The sequence below is a fragment of the Giraffa tippelskirchi genome, chromosome 5 (assembly GCF_054371585.1).
Source record: "Giraffa tippelskirchi isolate mGirTip1 chromosome 5, T2T-mGirTip1v1.2.pri, whole genome shotgun sequence".
Lineage (NCBI taxonomy): Eukaryota > Metazoa > Chordata > Mammalia > Artiodactyla > Giraffidae > Giraffa > Giraffa tippelskirchi.
The window spans coordinates 96,989,928-97,015,124 of NC_137279.1; the positions used below are offsets into that span (position 1 = coordinate 96,989,928).

A 25,197-nucleotide genomic window follows, 5' to 3' on the forward strand; every position below is an offset into this window, starting at 1 on the left:
CTATGCAGTTAATTTAGCTGGCTATTTTTATCTATAAAAGCTTTTGTATCCACTTATTCTACTTGCAATATATTTATAATATTCCAACATGATTATCCAGGCCAGAAGCACTTGCTGGAATTTAGTCTCTCGGAAAGCTTCCTTGGCACATGGCAAGAGACCTCTAGCCTTCTTCCCCACCTAAGTGAAGCTCATTAGAAGACTGAGGCCTATTCAGAAGGATCTTTTGAGTGCCCTCTTCAGTATGATGGTCATTGGTAGAAAATTGTGGCTTATCATACTGGCTTCTGGCCCTACCTCTATGGCCTTCCTGATCTCCCTTCTTTTTTGTTCTAATATGGCGTTTCAATCAAGCAAGTCCCATATGAAGTAGAAGACAGAGCATATAAAATCCCTATAATATTTTGTATTCTAGGATATTGTCTCTTTTTATAGCAGGGGACACATAATTTTCACCTTTGTTCCATTGTACACATGATATTTGGAGTCTGACTGTGGGTCAAAGAGAGTGAAGAGTATAGCTAACAATGAGCTCTGTCATTTCTTAAACTTTTTTCCCTGACCAAGAGGGGCCACTTTTCCTCTGGAAATGCTGTTTCCTGGTCTTCATTGTAAATACAGACAAAACAGTGTTTCTTCTTTTAGGTTCCTCAATCTTTGCCAAAATGACCGAACTCCTAAACAGCATACTCACCGTGATCAAGGTGTTCCAGAAATATGCCAAAGAGAATGGGGACTCCACCTCACTATGCAAGGAGGAGTTGAAGCAGCTGCTCTTGGCTGAGTTTGGAGACATCCTCCAGGTAAGATGCTCAGACTCTCAGCCCCATGGAAACAAGTGTGAATTACACTGACACCTGCCTTTAGAACTTTATGCTTTTTATTTGTTCATGATCTACCCTGTAACTAAAAGAATTTCAGGCAGCTCCTTAGTAGTTCTCTTCCAGAACACACACACACACACACACACACACACACACACACACAGATACAGACCTCCTTGTATTTTAGTTCAAACAAGAGGGAGTACAGCTTCAGGCTGGAAATCATTTCTCAGGAGAAAATCTGAGATTTGTATCTTGATTTCTATATTTAAGTGCTGTCCACACATCTCAGTCATTCATTTGTTCAGTAAAGAGTCACTGAACATCTGCTACATACCAGCACCATTCTGGGCATTGGGGATGAATAAACAAACATGAATAAAACCAGCTTCCCCTCCCTCCAGGATCTCACAGAGTGGTTAGAAAAAACAGATGAACAAACAATTACAACATAGCACAGGATGGAATACGATAGCTTCCTCAAACGACTCAAAGTAATTATTAATGAAGCTGATTTTAAATAAGTGTATCTATCCCTACTGTCATGCTCCCATTTGTCCAGCAAGGGATGAGATTCTGATAACCAGCTTATCAAAGACTAGAACCAAGCATAGGCCACTTTAGAGTAGTGGTTTCGCAATCGAAGGTTTATGCAGGACTAAATGGACTGGGGCACAGATATTGACACTATCCATAGGAGAACATCTGATTTTTTTTGCTTGTTTTATCTTCACACAGAGACCAAATGACCCAGAGACTGTGGAAACCATCTTGAGCCTCTTGGATAGAAACAGAAACGAGCATGTTGATTTTCATGAATATCTCCTGATGGTGTTCCAGTTGGCCCAAGCCTGCTATCATAGGCTGGATAATGAATCACGTGGAGATAGAACCTCTCAGCAAGAAAGGAAGCAGGAGGGAACACAAGGCCATAAGTTTCCAAGAAATACAGGCAGAGAACACAGGAAGAGGGATGAGGGAGAAAGGCAGGATTCCCACCACAGTCAGTCTGAGAAACAAAGCCAGGATACCCACCAAGATCAATCTGAGAGAGAAGACAAGGACTCTCACTATGGTCAGTCTGAGGGACAAGACAGGTACTCTCACTATGGTCAGTCTGAGGGACAAGACAGGGACTCTCACTATGGTCAGTCTGAGAGACAAGACAGGGACTCTCACTATGGTCAGACTGAGAGACAGGATCAGGACTCCAGCTCTGGTCAAAGACTGAGTAATAAATCTGGCAGTGCCAATCCTGAAAGACAAGGCTATGTCTTTGCCCTAAATCACTATGAGAAACAACTTCAAGATTCTCATTATGGCCAATCTGATAGGTTTGGACAATGGTCAAGCTATGGCCAGTCTGGAAGACTTAGAGAGGATCCTCAGTATAGCCACACAAACCAACAGGAATCAGGCTCTTATAATGAACAGTCTGGAAGGCTGGGTCAGGAATCAGGCTGTGATCAGAGAAATAGGCAAGAACTGGATTCTCACTATGGCCAGACAGACAGACAAGGTATGAGCTCTCACTATAGCCAGACAAGGTCAGACAGACAAGGCCAGAGTTACCATTATGATAAGACAGACAGACAAGGCCAGAGCCCTCACTATGGTCAGACAGACAGACACGGCCTGAGCTCTCACTATGGTCAGACAGACAGACAAGGCCTGAGCTCTCAATATGGCCAGACAGACAGACAAGGCCTGAGCTCTCAATATGGCCAGACAGACAGACAAGGCCTGAGCTCTCACTATGGTCAGACAGACAGACAAGGCTTGAGCTCTCACGATGGTCAGACAGACAGACAAGGCCTGAGCTCTCACGATGGTCAGACAGACAGACAAGGCCTGAGCTCTCACGATGGTCAGACAGACAGACAAGGCCTGAGCTCTCACGATGGTCAGACAGACAGACAAGGCCAGGGTTCCCACTATGATGAGACAGACAGACAAGGCTTGAGCATGCAATATAGTCAGACAGACAGACAAAGTGTGAACTCTCAATACGATCAGTCAGAGACGGGGGAAACTAGGCAAAATAGGTGCTTCCAAGGGAGCGAGGGAACAAGCAGAGACTCACATGTTGAGCAATCAGGAAGGCCAGGAAGACCAAGTCAGCAGACTCAAGGACAGGAAGTAAACCAAAGTCAGGGACCGAGATTCCAGACTAGGGAAGGGCAGCAGAACAGTCACCAGGCATGGGAGTCTGAAGAGGATAGCCAACACAAACTAGTAGCACAAATTCAGCGAGAAAGGCCACCCTGTCACAAAGGGAGAGACTGGCAATCACACAGTAGCGAGCAGGGCCACAGACAGGTCCAGACCAGGCAGAGTCATGGTGAGAAGCAGAGCCACCAGGTAGAGGAAGAGCAGGGCCACCAAAGCTGCAGTAGACACAGTCATGAGAGTCAGGAAACTCCATGTGAGACACGGGACAGGGAAACCCGTGAAGATAAGCAGACTCATCAGAGACGAGACAGGCAAACCCATGAAGATGAGCAGATCTGTCAGAGACGAGACAGGCAGACTCGTGAGGATCAGCAGACCAGTCAGAGACAAGACAGGCAAACACATGAAGATGAGCAGACCCATCAGAGACGAGACAGGCAAACCCGTGAAGATGAGCAGACCCATCAGAGACGAGACAGGCAAACTCATGAGGATCAGCAGACCCATCAGAGACAAGACGGGCAAACCCATGAAGAGTATCGAAACTGTCAACGACAACAGGACAGGCAAACCCATAAGGATAAAGAGAGGTATCAAGAATCCCAGTATCAACAATCCCATGGGACCCAGAAAGGATGTGCCAACAGAGAAAAATTCCATATGAATGAAGATGGCCAGAGTCCAAGTTCCCAAGGAAGACGCAGTGACCTGGCCTTCCATCCAATCCAGAATGCTGGGAGGCCCCAAAGAAGAGAACAGGGTGGAAGTCACCCTATCAAGGCAACTATTGCTCCCAATCCACTCTATGACTATGTACAAGAGCAGAGAGGGGTTTGGCACTAGGCTGTGCATTTTACCAAGAGCTAAAGCAACACAAAGCCAAGGAAGAAATCTACACATCAAGTTCATTCTTACTTCTCCTTAAGAGATTGAAAATGTGTATCTTCATTCTCTCCTCTACTCTATCTAACCACAAGGATGCTTTTAGGAACTAGTATTCACTTCTAGGGTATTTCAGTTCTTTGATCAGCAATTCCAGGGTGCTCTGGTTGGGTAAAATCTGAGTGGTAAATTGGGTGAAGTAATAAGATCCCAATTTTGATTAGTTTGGGGATTTAAATCATTTCCCAGTTTGTTCTCTGTGTAGGTGGGACATGATTGGATCATGAAAAGGTAGGAATTTCACCCAAAAGTTCAGAAACAGGAAAGGCATTCCGAAGATATACATTATAACCTGAGGAGAGGACACCAGGATTTAGAGAGCTCTTGTGGCTAAACCATCAAGAATTGCAAGCCTCGTAGCCTACACTAAAATGAAATACAGTGAGAGGCTGCTAGATGTCCACAACACCCCCATGCCCATGTCTCTACCCCTCATCAGGACTGGCCACTAAGCTCCTATCATGAAAGCTGATTGGATTGATTCCAGTTTGATGCCTTTTAGTTTCTGATCACACGAAACAGAGAGAAAACATGTCATCTGTTGGCAGATTCCAACGAGCCAACACTGTTGATCCCTAGCTCCTGGAGCCTGAAAACCTTTCATGAGAAAGCCTATGGAATTGTATTAAAATACCCAATAAATGATCGGTGAGCATCAACCTCAGTGACTCTTTTCCTTCTTCACTATGGGGCCATTCTATCTTCATTTGTAGGCATTTTCCAAGGATAAGGACTCATTTCTCCACTTCTAAGATCTCTTTGTTCTTTGAGCTTCTGGGCACTTAAAAAAATAAGAATCAATATGAAACAAATAACAAGGAGTCAAAAGGAACTTATCTAAACATCATCTTCAGCTCCTTCCCCTGCAGAGGAGTCAAATTTGACCCCTTCCACTCATTCAGCTCCATATTCAAGTGATCATTGTGTGTACGTGTGCTTAGTTATTCAGTCGTGTCTGACTCTTTGAGACCCCATGAACTGTAGCCCACCAGGCTCCTCTGTCCATGGGATTCTCCAGGCAAGAATACTGGAGTGGGTTGCTACTTCCTTCTCTAAAGGATCTTCCTGACCCAGGGATTGGACTCAGGTCCCCTGCACTGTGGGCAGATTCTTTACCATCTGAGCCACCAGGGAAGCCCGCAAGTGATCATTAAGCCTTGCCAACTCTACATCCACCACACCTCTTAAATCTCTTCTCACTTCTCCATTTCCACCACCTTAACCTCCCTTCTCTTCAGTGACCTGAAAATAAAGTTCATACTCCTTAGCATGGCACACAGGACCTCCACAATCTAACCCAGATGACCTACCCAGCCTAATCTCATGAAAGACTCGTCCAAGGAGTATTTAATACTTTCTCTTAGTATATCATAGACTTTCAATAATTCATATTTTTAATATACAATTCCACAGCCTGGAATAGCTTCCCCCCTCTTTCAATCTGGCAAAAACCTCAGCATCCTCTGTGTCCCAACTAAAATATCACATCTATGGGCAGCCTCCCTGGATACTCCAAGCACTCCTTCCCCTGAATTTTTACTCATTCCTGCGATATCATTTGTTACACTATAGTAATTATTTCCCCTACCAAACTGGAAATAAGACTATATCTTACTCAAACTTGTACTACTTAGCACTTAGTGCCTCCACTGACGTTTAGTGGCCCTCATCATTTGTTGAATAGATAAGCAGATGGAGAAAATTTGTCTGACTTCAGAATAAATCCAACTGAATATTTATTAGGGCTTTCCTAATAGACAAGGGAAATTAACAAGACCCTTATTCAGTAAGTGAATGGAAAAATAACCTCTTTGGATATTTTAATCAAAAGAGGATTTAGTGCCCAGAATTATATGGGTTGAATCACTGAAAAATAGGAAGCAACTTCTGGAACTATTGGGTTCAATACATCACCAGTGCTGCAGTTAAGGAATGAGAAAGCTGGCTGGAATCCAGAAGTGGCCTCGCATTGCTGCCAAAATGGCCTATCAACATCCATGACTCCATAACCTTATTTGTCAAGAGAAATAGCCCAAATCACAATATCTTCCAAATATCATGAAAAATCACCTAACTGATAAATCGTAATTCACATCTAGAACTCTAGCATAAGGGAGTCTAAGAAACACAGAAGTAGATAAGAATGGATAGTGAGGACTATCAGATCATCTTCACCATAGGAAGGATGTAAAAACTCATAACAATTCCTTTCCTGAAGAAGATTCCTATCTAATAGCAAGAAATATGTGTACAGCAAAAAACCATTCAGTTCAGTTCAGTCGCTCAGTCGTGTCCAACTCTTTGAGACCCCATGAATTGCAGCACACCAGGCCTCTCTGTCTATCACCGGCTCCCGGAGTCCACCCAAACCCATGTCCATCGAGTCAGTGATGCCATCCAACCATCTCATCCTCTGTCGTCTCCTTCTCCTCCTGCCCCCAGTCCTACCCAGCATTAGGGTCTTTTCCAATGAGTCAACTCTTCGCATGAGGTGGCCAAAGTATTGGAGTTTCAGCTTCAACATCAGTCCTTCCAACGAACATCCAGGACTGATCTCCTTTAGGATGGATTGATTGGATCTCCTTGCAGTCCAAGGGACTCTCAAGAGTCTTCTCCAACACCACAGTTCAAAAGCATCAATTCTGTGGTGCTCAGCTTTCTTCACCGTCCAATCATTAAATAAGACAAAATGTCCTAAGCACAAGAAAATTGCTATCATGACACCAAGAAGGGAGTAGCTCTGCTTGGAAAGCTTTTTAAAAGGCTTTATAAGGAAAGCATCTAAACTAGGGCCATGATCCTACAAAAGAGGGGATGGGAAAGGTCACAGCTTGTCCTGGGCCTTAGGCTCAATGGGGAGGTCCATATGCTGGCTGCTGTTTAAATGGCATAATTGTTCATAGGTAAGATGGGTCTCCTTCACAAATGTTCTCCACAACTTAGACTCGCTCCAGAAAGCTAAACCAGAGGGTGGAGAATAAACCAGGGTGAATGGTCTCAAAGTGTGGAAGCTACTCAGGGGTCATGGAGGCTCTCAGTGGGTCAGCCAGGCAGTAAAGAATGGGAGCAATTAAGGCAACCAGGCTGGGAAACAGCACAAGTAAATACAACAGAGGAAAGCCCAGGAAAGTTTGATGAAGCAAAAGGTACACACCTAGACACTAAAAAGAGTCAAAGCTGAAAGGGCAAAGTGAGCTACATCATGGAGGACCTCAAAATCTACCATGAAGCCTTTCTATCTGGGATTTTTTCTTTCTGTTAGTAGTAGGAGCCACAAAGTTTTCTTAGCAGGAAATGAGAGGAAAACTGGCAGGACAGATGTTTGGGATGGAGAGAAACAGCTAATATAAGGACAGAGTTAGATGTAGCCCTCATAGTCGACAAAAGAGTCCAAAATGCAGTACTTGGGTGCAATCTCAAAAACAACAGAATGGTCTCTGTTCGTTTCCAAGGCAAACCATTCAATATCACAGTAATCCAAGTCTATGCCCCAACCAGTAATACTGAAGATGCTGAAGTTGAACAGTTCTATAAAGACCTACAAGACCTTCTAGAACTAACACCCAAAAGAGATGTCCTTTTCATTATAGGGGACTGGAATGCAAAAGCAGGAAGTAAAGAAACACCTAGAGTAACAGGCAAATTTGGCCTTGGAGTACAGAATGAAGCAGGGCAAAGGCTAACAAGAGTTTTTGCCAAGAGAACACACTTGTCATAGTAAACACCCTCTTCCAACAACATGAGAGAAGACTCTACACATGGACATCACCAGATGGTCAATATCGAAATCAGATTGATTACACTCTTTGCAGCCAAAGATGGAGAAGCTCTATACAGTCAGCAAAAAAACAAGACCAGGAATTGACTGTGGCTGAGATCGTGAACTGAACTCCTTATTGCCAAATTCAGACGTAAATTGAAGAAACTAGGGAAACTACTGGACTATCCAGGTATGACCTAAATCAAATCCCTTACGATTATACAGTGGAAGTGACAAATAGATTCAAGGGATTAGATCTGATAGACAGAGTACCTGAAGAACTATGGACAGCAATTCATGACATTGTACAGGAGACAAGGATCAAGATCATCTCCAAGAAAAAGAAATTCAAAAAGGCAAAATGGTTGTCTGAGGAGGCCTTACAAATAGCTGTGAAAAGAAGAGAACTAAAAAGCAAAGGAGAGAAGGAAAGATATACCCATTTGAATGCAGAGTTCCAAAGAATAGCAAAGAGAGATAAGAAAGCCTTCTTCAGTGATCAATGCAAAGAAATAGAGGAAAACAATTGAATGAGAAAGACTAGAGATCTCTTCAAGAAAATCACGGATACCAAGGGAACTTTCCATGGAAAGATGGGCACAATAAAGGACAGAAATGGTATGAACCTAACAGAAGCAGAAGATATTAAGAAGAGGTGGAAAGAACACACAGAAGAACTATACAAAAAAGATCTTCACGATGCAGATCATCACGATGGTGTGATCACTCACCTAGAGCCAGACATCCTGAAATGTGAAATCAAGTGGGCCTTAGGCAGCATCACTATGAACAAAGCTAGTGGAGGTGATAGAATTCCAGTTGAGCTATTTCAAATCCTAAAAGATGATGCTGTGAAAGTGCTGCACTCAATATGCCAACAAATTTGGAAAACTCAACAGTGGCCACAGGACTGGAAAAGGTCCATTTTCATTCCAATCGCAAAGAAAGGCAATGCCAAAGAATGCTCAAACTACCGCACAATTGCACTCATCTCACATGCTAGTAAAGTAATGCTCAAAATTCTCCAAGCCAGGCTTCAACAGTATGTCAACTGAGAACTTCCAGATGTTCAAGCTGGATTTCAAAAAGGCAGAGGAACCAGAGATCAAATTGCCAACATTCACGGGATCATTGAAAAAGCAAAAGAGTTCCACAAAAACATCTACTTCTACTTTACTGACTATGCCAAAGCCTTTGCCTGTGTGAATAACAACAAACTGTGAAAAATTCTCAAAGAGATGGGAATACCAGACCACTTGATCTGCCTCCTGAGAAATCTGTATGCAGGTCAAGAAGTAACAGTTAGAAGTGGACATGGAACAACAGACTGGTTCCAAATTGGGAAAGGAGTATGCCAAGGCTGTATATTGTCACCCTGCTTATTTAACTTATATGCAGAATACATCATGAGAAATGCTGGGCTGGATGAAGCACAAGCTGGAATCAAGATTGCCAAAAGAAATATCAATAGCCTCAGATACGTAGATGACACCACCCTTATGGCAGAAAGCAAAGAAGAACTAAAGAGCCTCTTGATGAAAGTGAAAAAGGAGAGTGAAAAAGTTGGCTTAAAACTCAACACTCAGAAAACTAAGATCATGGCATCTGGTCCCATCACTTTATCGTAAATAGATGGAGAAACAATGGAAACAGTGCCAGACTTTATTTTGGGGGGCTCCAAATCATTGCAGATGGTGACTGCAGCCATGAAATTAAAAGATGCTTGCTCCTTGGAAGAAAAGCTATGACCAACCTAGACAGCATATTAAAAAGCAGAGACATTACTTTGCCAACAAAGATCCATCTAGTCAAAGTTATGGTTTTTCCAGTAGTCATGTATGGATGTGAGAGTTGGACTATAAAGAAAGCTGAGCACTGAAGTATTGATGCTTTGGAACTGTGGTGTTGGAGAAAACTCTTGAGAGTCCCTTGGACGGCAAGGAGATCAAACCAGTCAATCCTAAAGGAAATCAGTCCTGAATATTCATTGGAAGGACTGATGCTGAAGCTGAAATTCCAATATTTTGGCCACCTGATGCGAAGAACTGACTCATTGGAAAAGACCCTGATGCTGGGAAAGATTGAAGGCAGGAGGAGAAGGGGATGACAGAGGATGAGATGGTTGGATGGCATCACCAACTTGATGGACATGAGTTTGAGCAAGCTCCAAGAGTTGGTGATGGACAGGAAAGCCTGTCATGCTGCAGTCCATGGGGTCTCAAAGAGTCAGAAAAGACCGAGCAACTGAATTGAACTAGGTGAACTTGATCTGTATAACTTCCCCATTACAGGTACAACCTAAGCCCATGCAGACCTTGGAACATGGCAGACTGGGGGGCTATCTAAGCTAAGCCCAACAGCCAAAGATGAGAAGTGGGGGTCTGCCCTTAAGAGGGTGTGAAAAGAGGAAGGAGAAACATTTTAATGTGTTACAGGCTAACCAGAAGTAGGCTCTGCCGCCAGCAAAAAAAAAACAAAACAGCTCCCTGGATCTAAACCATAGAGCAACCTTCCAAATTTTCTCAACTGAAAATGAAGACTGTCCCTCTTAAGCACCATCTATTCTCAAACTCTGAGAGAATCATGAAAACTGTGAAGATAACTCCCAGCACTTCCTCCAAATGTACCTAAATTAGAAAGGGACATCATTCCCCTGAAGAAAACTGTTCTTTATTTCACTGCACCCCAACTTTCTTCCCCTTGGGACTGACTCCTGAGCTGTTTTCTCCTCTAACTATGGGCTATTTTATCCTGCCCTTTGGCTTTAAATGTGTCAGTATTTCTGAGGCTCTCCAGTCTTCATCTCTAACGTCTTTCCTAAACTCCAGGCTCACATATTCTCCAATAATCTACTTGGCATTTCCACTTGGATATCTAAATAGCATATCAGTCTTAGCATTTCCACACAGAACTCTCGATTTAACTTGTTTCTCCTTTAATGTCCCCCATTTTAGCAAGTCAGTAGCACCATCCACAATGCTCAGGCAAAAACCTAAGGTATATACTTTGTTGTAATCATTCCTTCCTCCCAAATCAAACTCATCATCAAGTCCTTTTGTTTCTGTCTCAAAATACAGTGTGGCCCAAATTCACCATCACTGCCATGTCTAGTCCTAACACCCCCATCACCGCCATCTCTCTCCTGGAATACAGCAATAGCTTCCTGATGGAGGTCCTTACTCCTCTGTGAAATGTAAACCACATCATGTCACTTCCCTGCTTAAAATTCTTGACAGTTTCTCACCACACTGACGATAAAATTCAACATTCTTCCCAGGGCTTTTCTACATTGGATCTCTTCCAGACCTCATCTTTCAACACTCTCTTGTACAGTCACCAACCATTCTGGCCTTCTTTCTTTGATTCTGGTAGGATAAGCTGATTCCTATCTAAAGCAGCTAATTTTTTTTTTTTTTTTGATCTGGAATGGGCATCTCCCTGATTTATGTGGCTGCCTTCTTATTTCATCTAGGTATCAGCTAAAGAGTATACCTCCTCAGAGAAGCTTTCTCTAACATTTAATCTAAAAGAACAGTATTCCAATCACTCTCAATTACATCCTCTTCTTTTTGTTGCTATTGTCAGCACTTTTCATATCTGGTACTTTGTTTTTATATTACTTGTTTATAGTTATTTCCCCTCAATTGGAACTTAAGGCCCACAAGAACAAGGATTTTGTTTGTCTTGTTTGCCACTGTACCCTCTACATCAAAAACAGTGGCTGCTTCAAAATGATTTTAGACTCTACCCTTCTCCTTTACCATATAAGGCAATGAGACAGAAGCAAGTTTCTAACATACAAGTCTTGAAGATGATGGAACAACAAAGATGCTTCTGAATAAAGTGTGTATATGGCAGGGGAGGGGGCCAAGAACTCAGGGTTTGCAGCCCTTTATAGTAAAGCATAATAAAGCACCCATAGTGGGGTGGCACAGACAGTGCCAATCTGATTTGATTTTTCACATGGTATTTTTTATTTATCACATAGTACTTTGAAATGAAATTTGTTACCTGCATTCCCTGATTTCTCTCTGTAACATTTAGAAAGGTAGGCACGCATGCAGGCGCGCACACAAACACACACACACACACACACACACACACACACACACACAAACTGGCTGATCATGGTGCATGCCCAATAAGTGTATGTGTCGACTGAATGCTCAAAGAAGCCCTCTGTGATCTGGCTGTAGTCTACATTTGTAACTTGGTTGCCAACAACACCCCAATATACCACCTAGACTCCAACTTAACTAGACAACTTCACACCATTTACACTTTGGAAGCAAATTGGAGAAATTATATTATCATATGGGGTTCTACGGAGAAGGCCACGGCAACCCACTCCAGGACTCTTGCCTGGACAATCCCATGGACGGAGGAGCCTGGTAGGCTGCAGTCCATGGGGTCGCTAAGAGTCAGACACAACTGAGCGACTTCACTTTCACTTTTCACTTGCATGCATTGGAGAAGGAAATGGCAACCCACTCCAGTGTTCTTGCCTGGAGAATCCCAGGGAGATTCCCACGGAGCCTGGTGGGCTGCCTTATATGGGGGTTGCACAGAGTCGGACACAACTGAAGCGACTTAGCAGCAGCAGCAGCAGCATGGGGTTCTAGCACCACCTACTGATCACTGGATTCCCTGTGTCCTTGCTGCTGTTTAGTTGCTAAGCAGTGTCTGACTCTTCCAGACCCCATGCACTGTAGACGGTGAGGCTCCTCTGTCCAGGGGATTTCCCTGTGTTCTTAGATGGCTAGAAAAAAATGACAAATGCTAATCAGGTCACAGTTTGGCACTCTCTGCCCAGTGAACAAGTAAGACTCTTGTCAAAGGTACTGGTCACCAGTTTCTACTACAGCAGCTATCACCCCTCACTGTGCAGTGCATCATATAGTGGCCTACTCAGTTAAGAGCAGCAGTTTGGGAGTCCAGTAGAAGTGAGTTCCAATTTTTATCCAACTACTCAACTTTTGTATTACTTGATCCTCAGTTTCTTCATTTAAAAATTCTGATAATAATATCTTCTTCATAGGGTGGCTATAAGGATCTACAGAGTACCTGACATGGTACGTGGCACATTCTAGGCACTGCTGCTGCTGCTAAGACGCTTCAGTCATGTCCAACTCTGTGCGACCCCATAGATGGCAGCTTACCAGGCTCCTCCATCCCTGGGATTCTCCAGGCAAGAATACTGGAGTGGGCTGCCATTTCCTTCTCCATTCTAGGCACTAGAGAACTGCAAAGATACAACCCTTGCCTTAAAAGAGCTTGGACTAGTCAGGGTTAGAGCAAAGGCTGAGCTATGGATATAAGTAAAGACGCTATAATTCAATGTACAAAATTTTTTGATCACTTCATGCAGATCAAGTACTGTAACTGCAGGTGGTAAGATGATAAGAAAGAAAGCACCATGGATGCTCAAAAGAGGGACAGATATATGCAGGTGGGACAAAACAAGTATCTTCAGGGTAGAGAAAGTATCTGTCTTGGACTTCAGTGAATGATTAGGATTTAAACAAGCAGGTAGATTTATTTAACCAAGATTGTACTCATTCTTAAAACCTCACTTCAAATGTCATCTTCATAAAGCCATCCCCCACACCTACCTTAGTCATTAATTTTTCCACTCCACCTGTCTGCTCCTACTATTATCAATCCTCTTGTGGCATTCTCATTCATTCTGCTTATTTTAAAGTTCATAATTTACAAGTCTGTCTTTCACACTGTCTTCCACACACTTCCCTAAAGCCAAGTAAATCATTGATAGTATTCATTTATAAGACCCCACAGTGCGATGCCTACTAATAACAGTAATATTTACATACATATAAGGTGGGAGTTGCAGTTCAAAAGTCTCAGATTCATTCATTCACCCAATAAACACTGATGACTTAAGTTTGCTGGACACTGTTCTAGGCACTGGGGGATACAGAGGTAGGGTGTATGTCATCAAGAATTCATGGTCTTTGCAGCAGGAAGACAATCACAACACCTTGTGATGGGTCTAAGAGAACAAACAATTGTTTGCAGATACAGGTAAAAAAAAAAATAGCCATCACTAACTCTCCCTGAGCACATCACTAGCTTCCCTTAAGTGTGTGTCCGGGACAATGCTGAGTGCTCATATGTCTTATTCCATGGAATCCTCTCACAAACTCTAGTAAATTTGGTACTTTTCATCTTGTCCACTTTATAGATGAGAAAGCCAAGCCACGGAGAGATTAAGGAACTTCCTCCAAAGTCATGTATCTTGTGACTGACAAGAACAAAATTCAAATCCAGATCTGACCTCTAAAAACCATGTTTTAAATAATTTTATTACTTTCCACCCCAATGAAAAGAGCCTACTCAATGAGTACTGTAATTTGTGGAACAGAAGCTGGCATGTAACTGCTATGTCAACCAGTCTGGGCTAGAACTGCTAAACACAAGGCACTGTAGAGGGCAGAAATATGCAAAATTATCCCTGCCCCTGAGGAGCTCACAGTCTACTGAGAGATGTAATGTATATAAATCAGTACGCTTAATCCATAGAACACTCTGACAGGCCTGTAATCAAGCACAAGGACCAAGAGGAGAAAAAAAACTCTATCCAAGTGGGGAATGCTAGATAGAGGGTTTCTTGCTGGAAGAATCACTTGGCCTGGCCTTTAAGGGTAATTCAAGGGATTAGATCTGATAGACAGAGTGCCTGAAGAATTATGGACAGAGGTTTGTGACACTGTACAGGAGACAAGGGATCAAGACGATCTCCAAGAAAAAGAAATCCAAAAAGGCAAAATGGTTGTCTGAGGAGGCCTTACAAATGGCTGTGAAAAGAAGAGAACTGAAAAGCAAAGGAGAAAAGGAAAGATATGCTCATTTGAATGCAGAGTTCCAAAGAATAGCAAAGAGAGATAAGAAAGCCTTCCTCAGTGATCAATGCAAATAGAGGAAAACAATTGAATGAGAAAGACTAGAGATCTCTTCAAGAAAATTACAGATACCAAGGGAACTTTTCATGGAAAGATGGGCATGATAAAGGACAGAAATGGTATGGACCTAACAGAAGCAGAAGATATTAAGAAGAGGTGGCAAGAATACACAGAAGAACTACGCAAAAAAGATCTTCACGACGCAGATCATCACGATGGTGTGATCACTCACCTAGAGCCAGACATCCTGGAATGCGAAGTCAAGTGGGCCTGAGGAAGCATCACTATGAACAAAGCTAGTGGAGGTGATAGAATTCCAGTTGAGCTATTTCAAATCCTAAAAAATGATGCTGCACTCAATATGTCAGTAAATTTGGAAAACTCAACAGTGGCCACAGGACTGGAAAAGGTCAGTTTTCACTCCAATCTTAAAGAAAGGTAATGCCAAAGAATGCTCAAACTACCACACAATTGCACTCATCTCACACGCTAGCAAAGTAATGCTCAAAATTCTCCAAGCCAAGCTTCAACATGTGAACTGGTATGTGAACCGTTAACTTCCAGATGTTCAAGCTGTATTTAGAAAAGGCAGAGGAATCAGAGATCAAATTGCCAACATTCACTGGAGCATCAAAAAAGCGAGAAATTTCCAGAAAAACATCTACTTCTGCTTTACTGACTATGTCAAAGCCTTTGACTGTGTGGATCACAACAAACTGTGAAAAATTCTTAAAGAGATGGGAATACCAGACCACCTGATCTGCCTCCTGAGAAATCTGTATGCAGGTCAGGAAGCAACAGTTAGAACTGGACATGGAACAACAGACTGGTTCCAAATAGGGAAAGGAGTACGTCAAGGTTGTATATTGTCACTCTGCTTATTTAACTTATATACAGAATACATCATGAGAAATGCTGGACTGGAAGAAACACAAGCTGGAATCAAGATTGCCAAAAGAAATATCAATAGCCTCAGATACGCAGATGACACCATCCTTGTGGCAGAAAGCAAAGAAGAACTAAAGAGCCTCTTGATGAAAGTGAAAGAGGAGAGTGAAAAAGTTGGCTTAAAACTCAACATTCAGAAAACTAAGATCATGGCATCCATCACTTCATGGGAAATAGAAGGGGAAACAATGGAAACAGTGACAGACTTTATTTTTGGGGGCTCCAAAATCACTGTAGATGGTGACTGCAGCCATGAAATTAAAAGACGCTTGCTCCTTGGAAGAAAAGCTATGACAAACCTAGATAGCATATTAAAAAGCAGAGACGTTACTTTGCCAACAAAGGTCCATTTAGTCAAAGCTATGGTTTTTCCAGTAGTCATGTATGGATGTGAGAGTTGGACTATAAAGAAAGCTGAATGCCAAAGAATTGATGCTTTGGAGCTGTGGTGTTGGAGAAGACTCTTGAGAGTCCCTTGGACTGCAAGGAGATCCAATCAGTCCATCCCAAAAGAAATCAGTCCCGAATATTTATTGGAAGGACTGATGCTGAAGCTGAAACTCCAATATTTTGGCCACCTGATGCAAAGAACTGACTCACTGGAAAAGGCCCTGATGCTTTGGGAATGACTGAAGACGGGAGGAGAAGGGAACAACAGAGGATGAGACGGTTGGATGGCATCACCCACTCAATGAACATGAGTTTGAGTAAGCTCCGGGAGTTGGTGATGGACAGGGAAGCCTGACATACTGCAGTCCATGGGGTCCCAAAGAGTCAGACACGACTGAGCGACTGAACTCAACTGAATTGAACTGAACTGAACTGAAAGGTGAGTAGACTTTAGAGAAGCAAATGTTGAAAAGGTAGAATGAAGGTCCCCAGGCTTAACAGCATTAGCCATAACAGATCTGATCAGGGCTTTTCATTGATTGTAATCATAACAGGAGAGCAGGAAACTGATTGCTTTAAGATAAAACAGTCTAAAGTATGACACCAAAAGCAAAGGCAAGAAGAGTAAAAATAGATAAATTGTACTACCTGAATATTCAAAAACTTCTGCACATTAAAGGATACAATCAACAGAGTGAAAAGACAACCCACAGAATGGGAGAAGATATTTGCAAATCATATATCTGATAAGAGATTAATATCTAGAATATATAAAAATAATTCCTAAAAATCAACAACAAAAAACTCAAACAATCCAATGTAAAAGTATATGATAAAAAACAAACTAATAGTGTTTCCCTGGTGGGTCAATGGTTAAGAATCCGCCTGCCAGTGCAGATGACACGGGTTCGATCCCTGGTCCTAGAAGATCCCATATGCCATGAGGCAATTAAGCCCGTGCAGCACAACTACTGAGCCTGCACTCTGTAGCCCAGGAGCCTGCAACTACTGAGTCCATGCACCCTAGATCTTGTGCTCCACCAAAGAAACCACTACAATGAGAAGCCAGTGAACAGTGACTAAAGAGTAACTCCCTCTTCTCACTACTAGAGAAAGCTCTCATGCAGCAATGAAGATCCGGTGCAGCCAAAAAATAAATAAAAATATATGGGTACCAATGGGAAAAGGTGAGGGGAGGGATAAACTAGGAACTTGGGATCAACAGATACACACCACTATATACAAAACAGGTAAATGACAAGGTCCTACTGTACAGCATAAGGAGTTATATTCAATACTTGCTTTAACATACAGTGGAAAAGAATCTGAAAAAGATTTGGAAAAGAACCTGAAAAAGAGTATGTCTATATACATAGCTGTGGAGAAGGCAATGGCACCCCACTCCAGTACTCTTGCCTGGAAAATCCCATGGACGGAGGAGCCAGGTGGGCTGCCATCTATGGGGTCACACAGAGTCAGACACGACTGAAGCAACTTAGCAGCAGCAGCATATACGTAGCTAAATCACTTTGCTGTACACCAGAAACTAACACAGCACTGTAAATCAACTATATTTCAATTTTAAAAGTGTGTGAAAGACTTGAAGAGACATTTCTCCAAAGAAGGTATACAAACAGCCAACAAGCACATAAAAAGATGCTCAACCTCACTAGTCATTAGAGAAATACAAATCAAAAGCACCTATGACTGATTCATGTTGATGTATGACAGAAATCAACAAAATATTGTAAAGCAAGTATTCTTCAATTAAAAATAAATATTAAAAAAAAAAAGCACAATGAGGACATCCCTGGTGGTGCAGTGGATACGAATCTGTCTGCCAAGGCAGGGAACATGGGTCCAATCCCTGGTCAGAGAAGATTCCACATGCCACTGAGCAACTAAGCTCGTGCATCACAACTACTGAGCCCATGCTCTAGAGCCTGAGAGCCGCAACTGAGCCCCTGTGCTGCAACTACTGAAGCCTGTGCACCTAGAGCCTATGCTCTGCAACAAGAGAAGCCACTGCAGTGAGAAGCCCATGCACGACTAGAGAGTAGCCTCCTCTCTCCAAAACTAGAAAAAGCCCACATGCAGCAATGAAAAACCAGGGCAGCCAAAAATAAATATATAAATATAGTGGTGTGTACATGTCAAACAATAAATTAAAAACATTTTTTTAAAAAGCGCAACGAGATACCACCTCATATCCATTAGGATGGCTACTATAAAAAATAAAATTTAAATTAAAAAAAAACAGAAAACAACAAGTATTGGCAAGGATGTGGGGAAATTGGGACCATGTGCAATATCAATGTGTAGGTAAAACTGAGAAACAATTATGAAAAACAGTATGGCAGTTCCTCAAAAAAATAAAAATAGAATTATCATATAATCCGGCAATTGCACTTCTGGGTTTATATCCAAAAGAATTGAAAACAAGGTCTGGAAGAAATAACTACACACTAGTATTATAGAAACATTATTCACATTTGCCAAAAGATAAAAACAATCCAAGTATTCATGGATGGATGAATGCATAAATGATGGAATATTATTCAGCCTTAGAAAGGAGGGAAATTCTGACACAGGCTAAAACATGGATGAAACTTAAGGACACTGAAAGTGAAAGTGAAGTCACTCAGTCGTGTCCAACTCTTCGCAACCCCTGTAGCCTACCAGGCTTCTCCGACCATGGATTTTCCAGGCAAGAGTACCAGAGTGGGTTGCCATTTCCTTCTCCGGGGATCTTCCCAACCCAGGGATAGAACACAGGTCTCCCACATTTCAGGCAGACGCTTTACCCTCTGAGCCACCAAGGAAGACCTTACAGACACCATGCTAAGTGAAATAAGCCAGTCACAGAAAGATGAATACTGTGTGCTTCCACTCATATAAAATACCTGGAGTAGTCAAATTCATTGAAAAAGAAAGTAGAATAATGGCTTCCAGAATCCAGGGGGAGAATGAAGTGGGGGATTACACTTTAAAAGGGACAGAGTTTCAGTTTTCTAAGATGAAAAGAGTAGTAGAGATTGGTTGTACACAATGTGAATGTACTTAACACTACTGAACATTTAAAAATGATTAAGATGGCAATTTTATGTTACATGTATTTTATCACAAGTAAAATTTTTAAAATTTTAATTTTAAAAATGCCTTAAAGTATTTTAGGTTAAATTAATAGAGGGAAATAGAACTCACTGCCTTGCACTGCTCAGTCCAGACATTGACAGGCATTGCAATCTGGAGTTCTTCCACAGGAATGAAATGAAGACTTTTCTCCTAAAGAAGTCTTAAAGGATGTTAGCTATGTGCTGTGCTCAGATGCTGAGTCGTGTCCAACTGTTTGCAACCCCACGGACTATAGCCTGCCAGGCTCCTCTGACCATGGGATTCTCCAGGCAAGAATACTGGAATGTGTTGCCATTTCCTCCTTCACTAGATCTTCCCAACCCAGGGATCAATCCTACATCTCTTGGAGCTCCTGCATTGGCAGGCAGATTCTTTACCACTAGGGCCACCTCAGAAGCCCAAAGGATGTTAGAGGCATTGGCAACTATCTGAGTCTGCCACATAGAATAAGAGATAATTCTACACTGCTGGTGAGAGTAAGACTAGAGCCAATAGGCACAAGTTAAAAGGAAGGTAATTTTACCCAATTTAAAAAGAAATTCTCTTTCAATTTTAATAGTACCCAGAGTCCACTGCTTTAGGAGGTAGAACCCTTTTCATCACTAACCTTGCCTAAGAAAAGACTGCATGACCATTAGTCAGGATCACTGCAGATGAAGAACTTTTACAATAAATGAGATTTGAGTTAGATGATTTCCAAGTTGAACTAGATGATCCAAGTCTATGATTCTATAATGTAAGGGTGCAACCTCCCACATAACCCAGAAATCTCTACCTTGGTCTTCTTGCTGAGTGGTTTCACAGCCTCTGTCAGAACCTGGTTTAAAAAAAATAAAGCTCTGAGATATTGTCACTTCTGTGTCTTACTTTCACCTATGGTATAGCTGGATGACTTTGTGGTGAGTCAGACAAGATATAAAAGAAATCAAACCTCACATTCAATCCCTCCGTATGTCTGAGCACAGAACCAAAGGGCTTTAGAATCACATCACAGCTGCTCTCCTGAGTGGGATCAATGATTCATGCAGCCATGGTTGTATGCTTGCTCTGAAAAAAGTGGAGAGAGAGAATAGTGTCCACACACATTCAAATACCCCTTCACTAGTAGCTCATTGTGTTTCAGCTTCTGAAATTTCATCCAACTCTTTTAGAAAACCATCTGTACTTCCAACGCCATCAATCTCATCAGAGAGTTAAAGTGACATATATATAAACCATATTTTCCTAATTCTTCTCTCTTCACTTGTCTTTGAAGTTCAAAGGAAGGACTGGCTACTTTTAGAAAATTTCTTCCAGAAATTTCCAGAAGGAAATTTCCAGTAGTAGTAATTTCCAGAAGGCCAGGGGCCACATTCAGGAGATATAAGAGGAGAGAGCTTGAATTAAGATTCAGGAAACTCCTCTTTAGGATTTATTCCTTTTGAGAGAAAACTAACAAAAGCCAAAAGGCTAAAGAGCCATTGCCCCACAGGAATTAATAAGAGTTTTCATGATAATTTGATTAAATAAAATCTTATAAAGAAGCCAACAAGAAACTAGAGTAAGGAAAAAAAGCCAGATTCCTTGACTTAAATGAGTTTCTACCAGTTCAAAATATCTTGGCCATTGATAAGCAAAATTCATTCATTTCCTAATTGATTCATTCATCAACAAATACTGAGTACTTACCATGTTCTAAGAATCATCTAAGCACCATAGATACAGCAGTTTAAAAAACAGAAAACATGTAGAGTTTACATCCTAATGGAGAGACAATAGGAAATAAATTAGTAAAATTCATATTACATCAGATAATGACAGGTGATAACGTGGTGGGGGGAAGGAATGCAGGAAGATAAAGAATGTTGAGCATCAAAATTTTAAATAAGGTGATCAGGGTAGGTATCCTGAGAAAGTAACATTGGAGCATAGACCTAAATAAGGTAAGAGAAAGAAACCAATGAATATCTGGAGAAGAGCATTCCAGGCAGAGGGAACAGCAGCTGCAAAAGCTCTGAGGCAGCATGTTGCCAGGTATGTTCAGAGAGGGAACAGCAGCTGCAAAAGCTCTGAGGCAGCATGTTGCCAGGTATGTTCAGAGAATAGTAAAAGTGATTAGCAAAATAAGTAAGGGGAGCGTCACAGGAGATGAGGTCAGAGAGGTCATTCTGTAGAGTCACTAATCATGTCAGGTAGGCTGAAGGATTTGGGATTTTCCTCAGAGTAAGCTGGAGAGGGCCATCAGATGATTTTGCCTCAATCCTTTCCCATTTCCTGCACTCACCTAGACTTATCTCTTACGTGTTTGGAGCCTACAGATCTGGACCAGAAGATATCCCAAGTCTGTGCAGGCTGTCTTCTAACTCTTGGTCCCTGTGCAATGATCCTGAAGTTCTGTCACCTGGGAGCAACATTCTCAGGGATGTTGCACTTGGTTAACCAGCATGAGCCTACAAATGTGTGCTTGCCTCAGAATCTCAATATCCCACTAAGCCCCTTTTAGGGAGGCAGAAAAGAAACAAAACAGATGTTTTTAAAGTTAAAACTTTAAGGAGTTTATAATCCAGTTAGAAAATCAAACAAATACACACACACAGACTTTGGGGTGACTGCAAACCCAACTACTGACAAGTGTAAAATTTAATTATACTATCCTATACTATAACACATGTATAGCTCTCTTACATTCTCCCACATAAAACTTCTATCAATTTTTCAAAGTAATTATAACTTTGAATGCCTCACAGGTAGGGAAACTAATGAGCTCTAATTAGATCCCTGGAAAGTTCCAAACAATTAACTTGCAGCAGAGCCAGGACTTGAACCCAGAGCCATAGAGTCTAAGTCCAGGACTCTGCACTGCTCCACAGCTGGCCATCTTTGATAAACAACTAAATGCATAAGGGACTCTCTAAATAGGAATAATCAGAACCTTATAAAATTAACCAGATCTTTGGAGGAAGAGCTTTGAACCAAGTCTCATATTGATACATGGAATGGACGCGGACTGACATGAAATGGAAAAGGGCAGGAATCCTGGACATCAGGTATAGGTTGAATAGAGACACAGATAAGCATCTGTGCAACATTAAATGCAGGAGATAGGAAACAGATTAGGTACCTGTAGGAAGGCTTCCCAGGTGGCGCTAGTGGTAAAGAATCTGCCTGTCAATGCAGGAGACAGAAGAGATGTGGGTTCGACCCCTGGGTTGGGAAGATCTCCTGGAGAAGGGCATAGCAACCCACTCCAGTATTCATGCCTGGAGAATCCCATGGACAGAAGAACCTGGCAAGCTACAGTTCATAGGGTCGCAAAGAATCAGACACAACTGAGGCAACTTAGTACGCACATACCTAAGGAAAGGGCCACTTTAGGAAGTGACTGAAGATTATGTAGAAGAGGGGTACTCACTCCTTTCTTCTTGACCTCTCACACCCTAAGCATCCATAAGTCCCTTCTTTTCAGTTTCGCCTACTTCTCAGGAAAGTTCTTAGGCTCCCTCATGAGCTTCTCCTCCCTTCTCGTCACCTTTTCTCACTCTTCCTTCTTTATGCCAAGTGCTTCTCAACCTTAGTGGCCACTTTATCATCAAGAGAGTTCTAAAAAATCATTGGTGTCTAGAGTCCATTCCCAGAAATTCTAATTTTATAGGTCTATGTTGTGATCCCAGGCTATCTGGATTCTTGAAAGTTCCCTCAAGAAAAAGGAACCCTCCTAAACTGCTGGTGGGAATATATATTGGTGGAGCCACAGTGGAGTACAGTATGGAGGTTCTTTAAAAAATTAAAATAGTTACCATATGGTCCAGCAATCCCAAACCTGGGCATATATCTGAAGAAATATACATGTCAAAAATATATATGTAATGTATATAATTACATTGCTCATAGCAGCACTATTTACAATGGCTAAAACACGAAAGCAATCTACATGTCCCTAACAGAGGAATGGTTGAAGAAGATGTGCCATATAGACATAATGGAATATTACTCAACCTTAAAAAAGAATGAAATAATGCCATTCGCAGCAACATGGATGGACCTAGAGATTATCATACTAAGTGAAGTAAATCAGACAGAGAGAAACAAGTATCATATGATATTACTTACATGTGGAATATTTTAAATGATACAAATGAACTTATTTACAAAACAGAAACACTTATAGACATAGAAAACAAATTTATCGTTACCAAAGGGAAACAGAGGGATAGATAAACTTGGAGCTTGGGATTAAAATATACATACTACTGTATATAAAATAGATAAACAATAAGGACCTACTGTATAGCACAGGGAACTATACTCAGTATCTTATAATAACCTACAATGGAAAAGAATATAAAACAGTAATATAATACATATTACTATATCATTTTGTTGTATAGCTGAAACTAATACAGCATTGTAAAGCAATTATATTTCAATAAAAACGTTTTTTAAAAAAGTTCCTCCAGATAGTTTTAATGCACAGCCAAGGGTGAGGACCACTGTATCACACACTTCCCATGTCAGTCTCATCTCTTCTTGAGGGGACAGTCATCTCACTTCTGCCAGTGGCTTCCAAGTCTGTATCTTCAGCCGATCTCTCTCCTGAGTTCCAAACCTGTATGTCCTATCGCCTCTTGGACTTCTTTGTCTTGGTGTTTCACAGGCACCTCAAACTCCATGTGCTCAAAATGGAACTCTTCCTTTCACATCCCTCTCCCTGGAAACAGTCCCACTCTCTGTCCATCTGCTCAACCCAAAAACCCAGACCTTCTCATGATTCTTGCCTCTTCCTCACCTACTATATCCAATATGTCAGCAAGACTTATGGATTTCTACTTCTTAAAATCTTTCTGATTCAAATGTTTTCTTCAGCCCAACTATAAATACTTTTGGTCAGGCCTTCATTTCTCATCTAGTTTATTGTGGTGGATACTTAAATGACTTTGCTATCTCCTATCTAGCCCTCTTCCAATCTATTCTTAATGCTTCTGCCACAGTGACCTCTCTAAAATGCAAATCTGTCTATGTCATGATGTCATCTCCTGCCTAAAATCCGATAATGGTTCTCCGTAGTCCATGGGATAAAGTCTAAATTCCTTACCTTTGCCTACAGAGTCTTTCCTGATCTCCCCTGCTTAACTTTCCCAACCTCACCTCTATCCCTCCCTATCTCACACCCTATACCCAACTTGTCCCACAGGATTGGGCACAAGCTGCACCTTCTCTAAGCTGCCCTCCTTGAGCCCACTGTCTGGGTGAGGTGCCCCTTCCATGTGTTCCCATGACAACTCTTATCATAACCTTTATTATCCTGGATTAAAATAATGGGTTAACCTTCATGACTTCCTGACCACAAGGTAATGTCCTCAAGGGCCAGGCCATGTACTATTTCTCTTTGTATCCCCAGTTCTTTGCACATCACAAGTATATAATTAAGGCTTTTGAATGAATGATGGATGGATGGAGAAGGTCAGCTGGCAAGGAGAACTGAACAACTGACTGACAACTGTATATTTAGCAATAGGCAGCCACTATAAGCTGTTCAATCGGAAAAGTGCATAATGAAAATAGTATTTGAAGAAGAATATTTTGATAATAGATTATATAGTATAGATTGGCCATCGGATGGTGAGATATTGGGCAAATCACTAAACCTCATGAACATCAGCATCTTCATCTAAAAAACTGTAATATTATTACCTGTGGTGTCTATGTCATAAGGCTGTTTCAAGCATAAAACAAAATCAAATCTGTGAAAACTTTCTAAAGGCATAAATCACTATAAAATATAAGGAACTAAAATTATGTGAATATCAGAAAGTGTGACCACCAAAGAGTTTTTAGTAAAACCCAAAGGGGTAGGGCACAGTGGGACAGTACACTGTCATGTTACCTTGGGTCACTTGGCCTCTCTATGCCTTGTTTTCCTCACTTTCAAAATATGAATACCACACTCAAGGGTTTATTGTGTTATTTTTGTATCTAGTAGGTAGCATGACAAATGGAAGGCATTCCATAAATTATAGTTTCACCTCCTAACCATTCTGCACTTATCCCTGTAAGATGTTATCCCCAGGCTCTGACACAGGGACTAGAGCCCAGAGAAAAGGAGGTTAAGTGGAGAGCTGTACTTACA

General features: G+C 41.6%; 1 protein-coding gene across 1 annotated transcript in view; it reads left to right on the forward strand.

The window, feature by feature from the left end:
* Positions 1-665: 665 nt before the first annotated feature.
* The window catches only part of LOC145505242 (uncharacterized), a 44,587-nt gene continuing 20,055 nt past the window's right edge, over positions 666-25,197 (forward strand). The window contains exons 1-2 of the mRNA XM_081486999.1: positions 666-803; positions 1,563-3,827. Of these exons, the coding sequence (XP_081343125.1) occupies positions 666-803; positions 1,563-3,827 (2,403 nt within the window). The remainder of the gene's footprint in view (positions 804-1,562; positions 3,828-25,197) is intronic.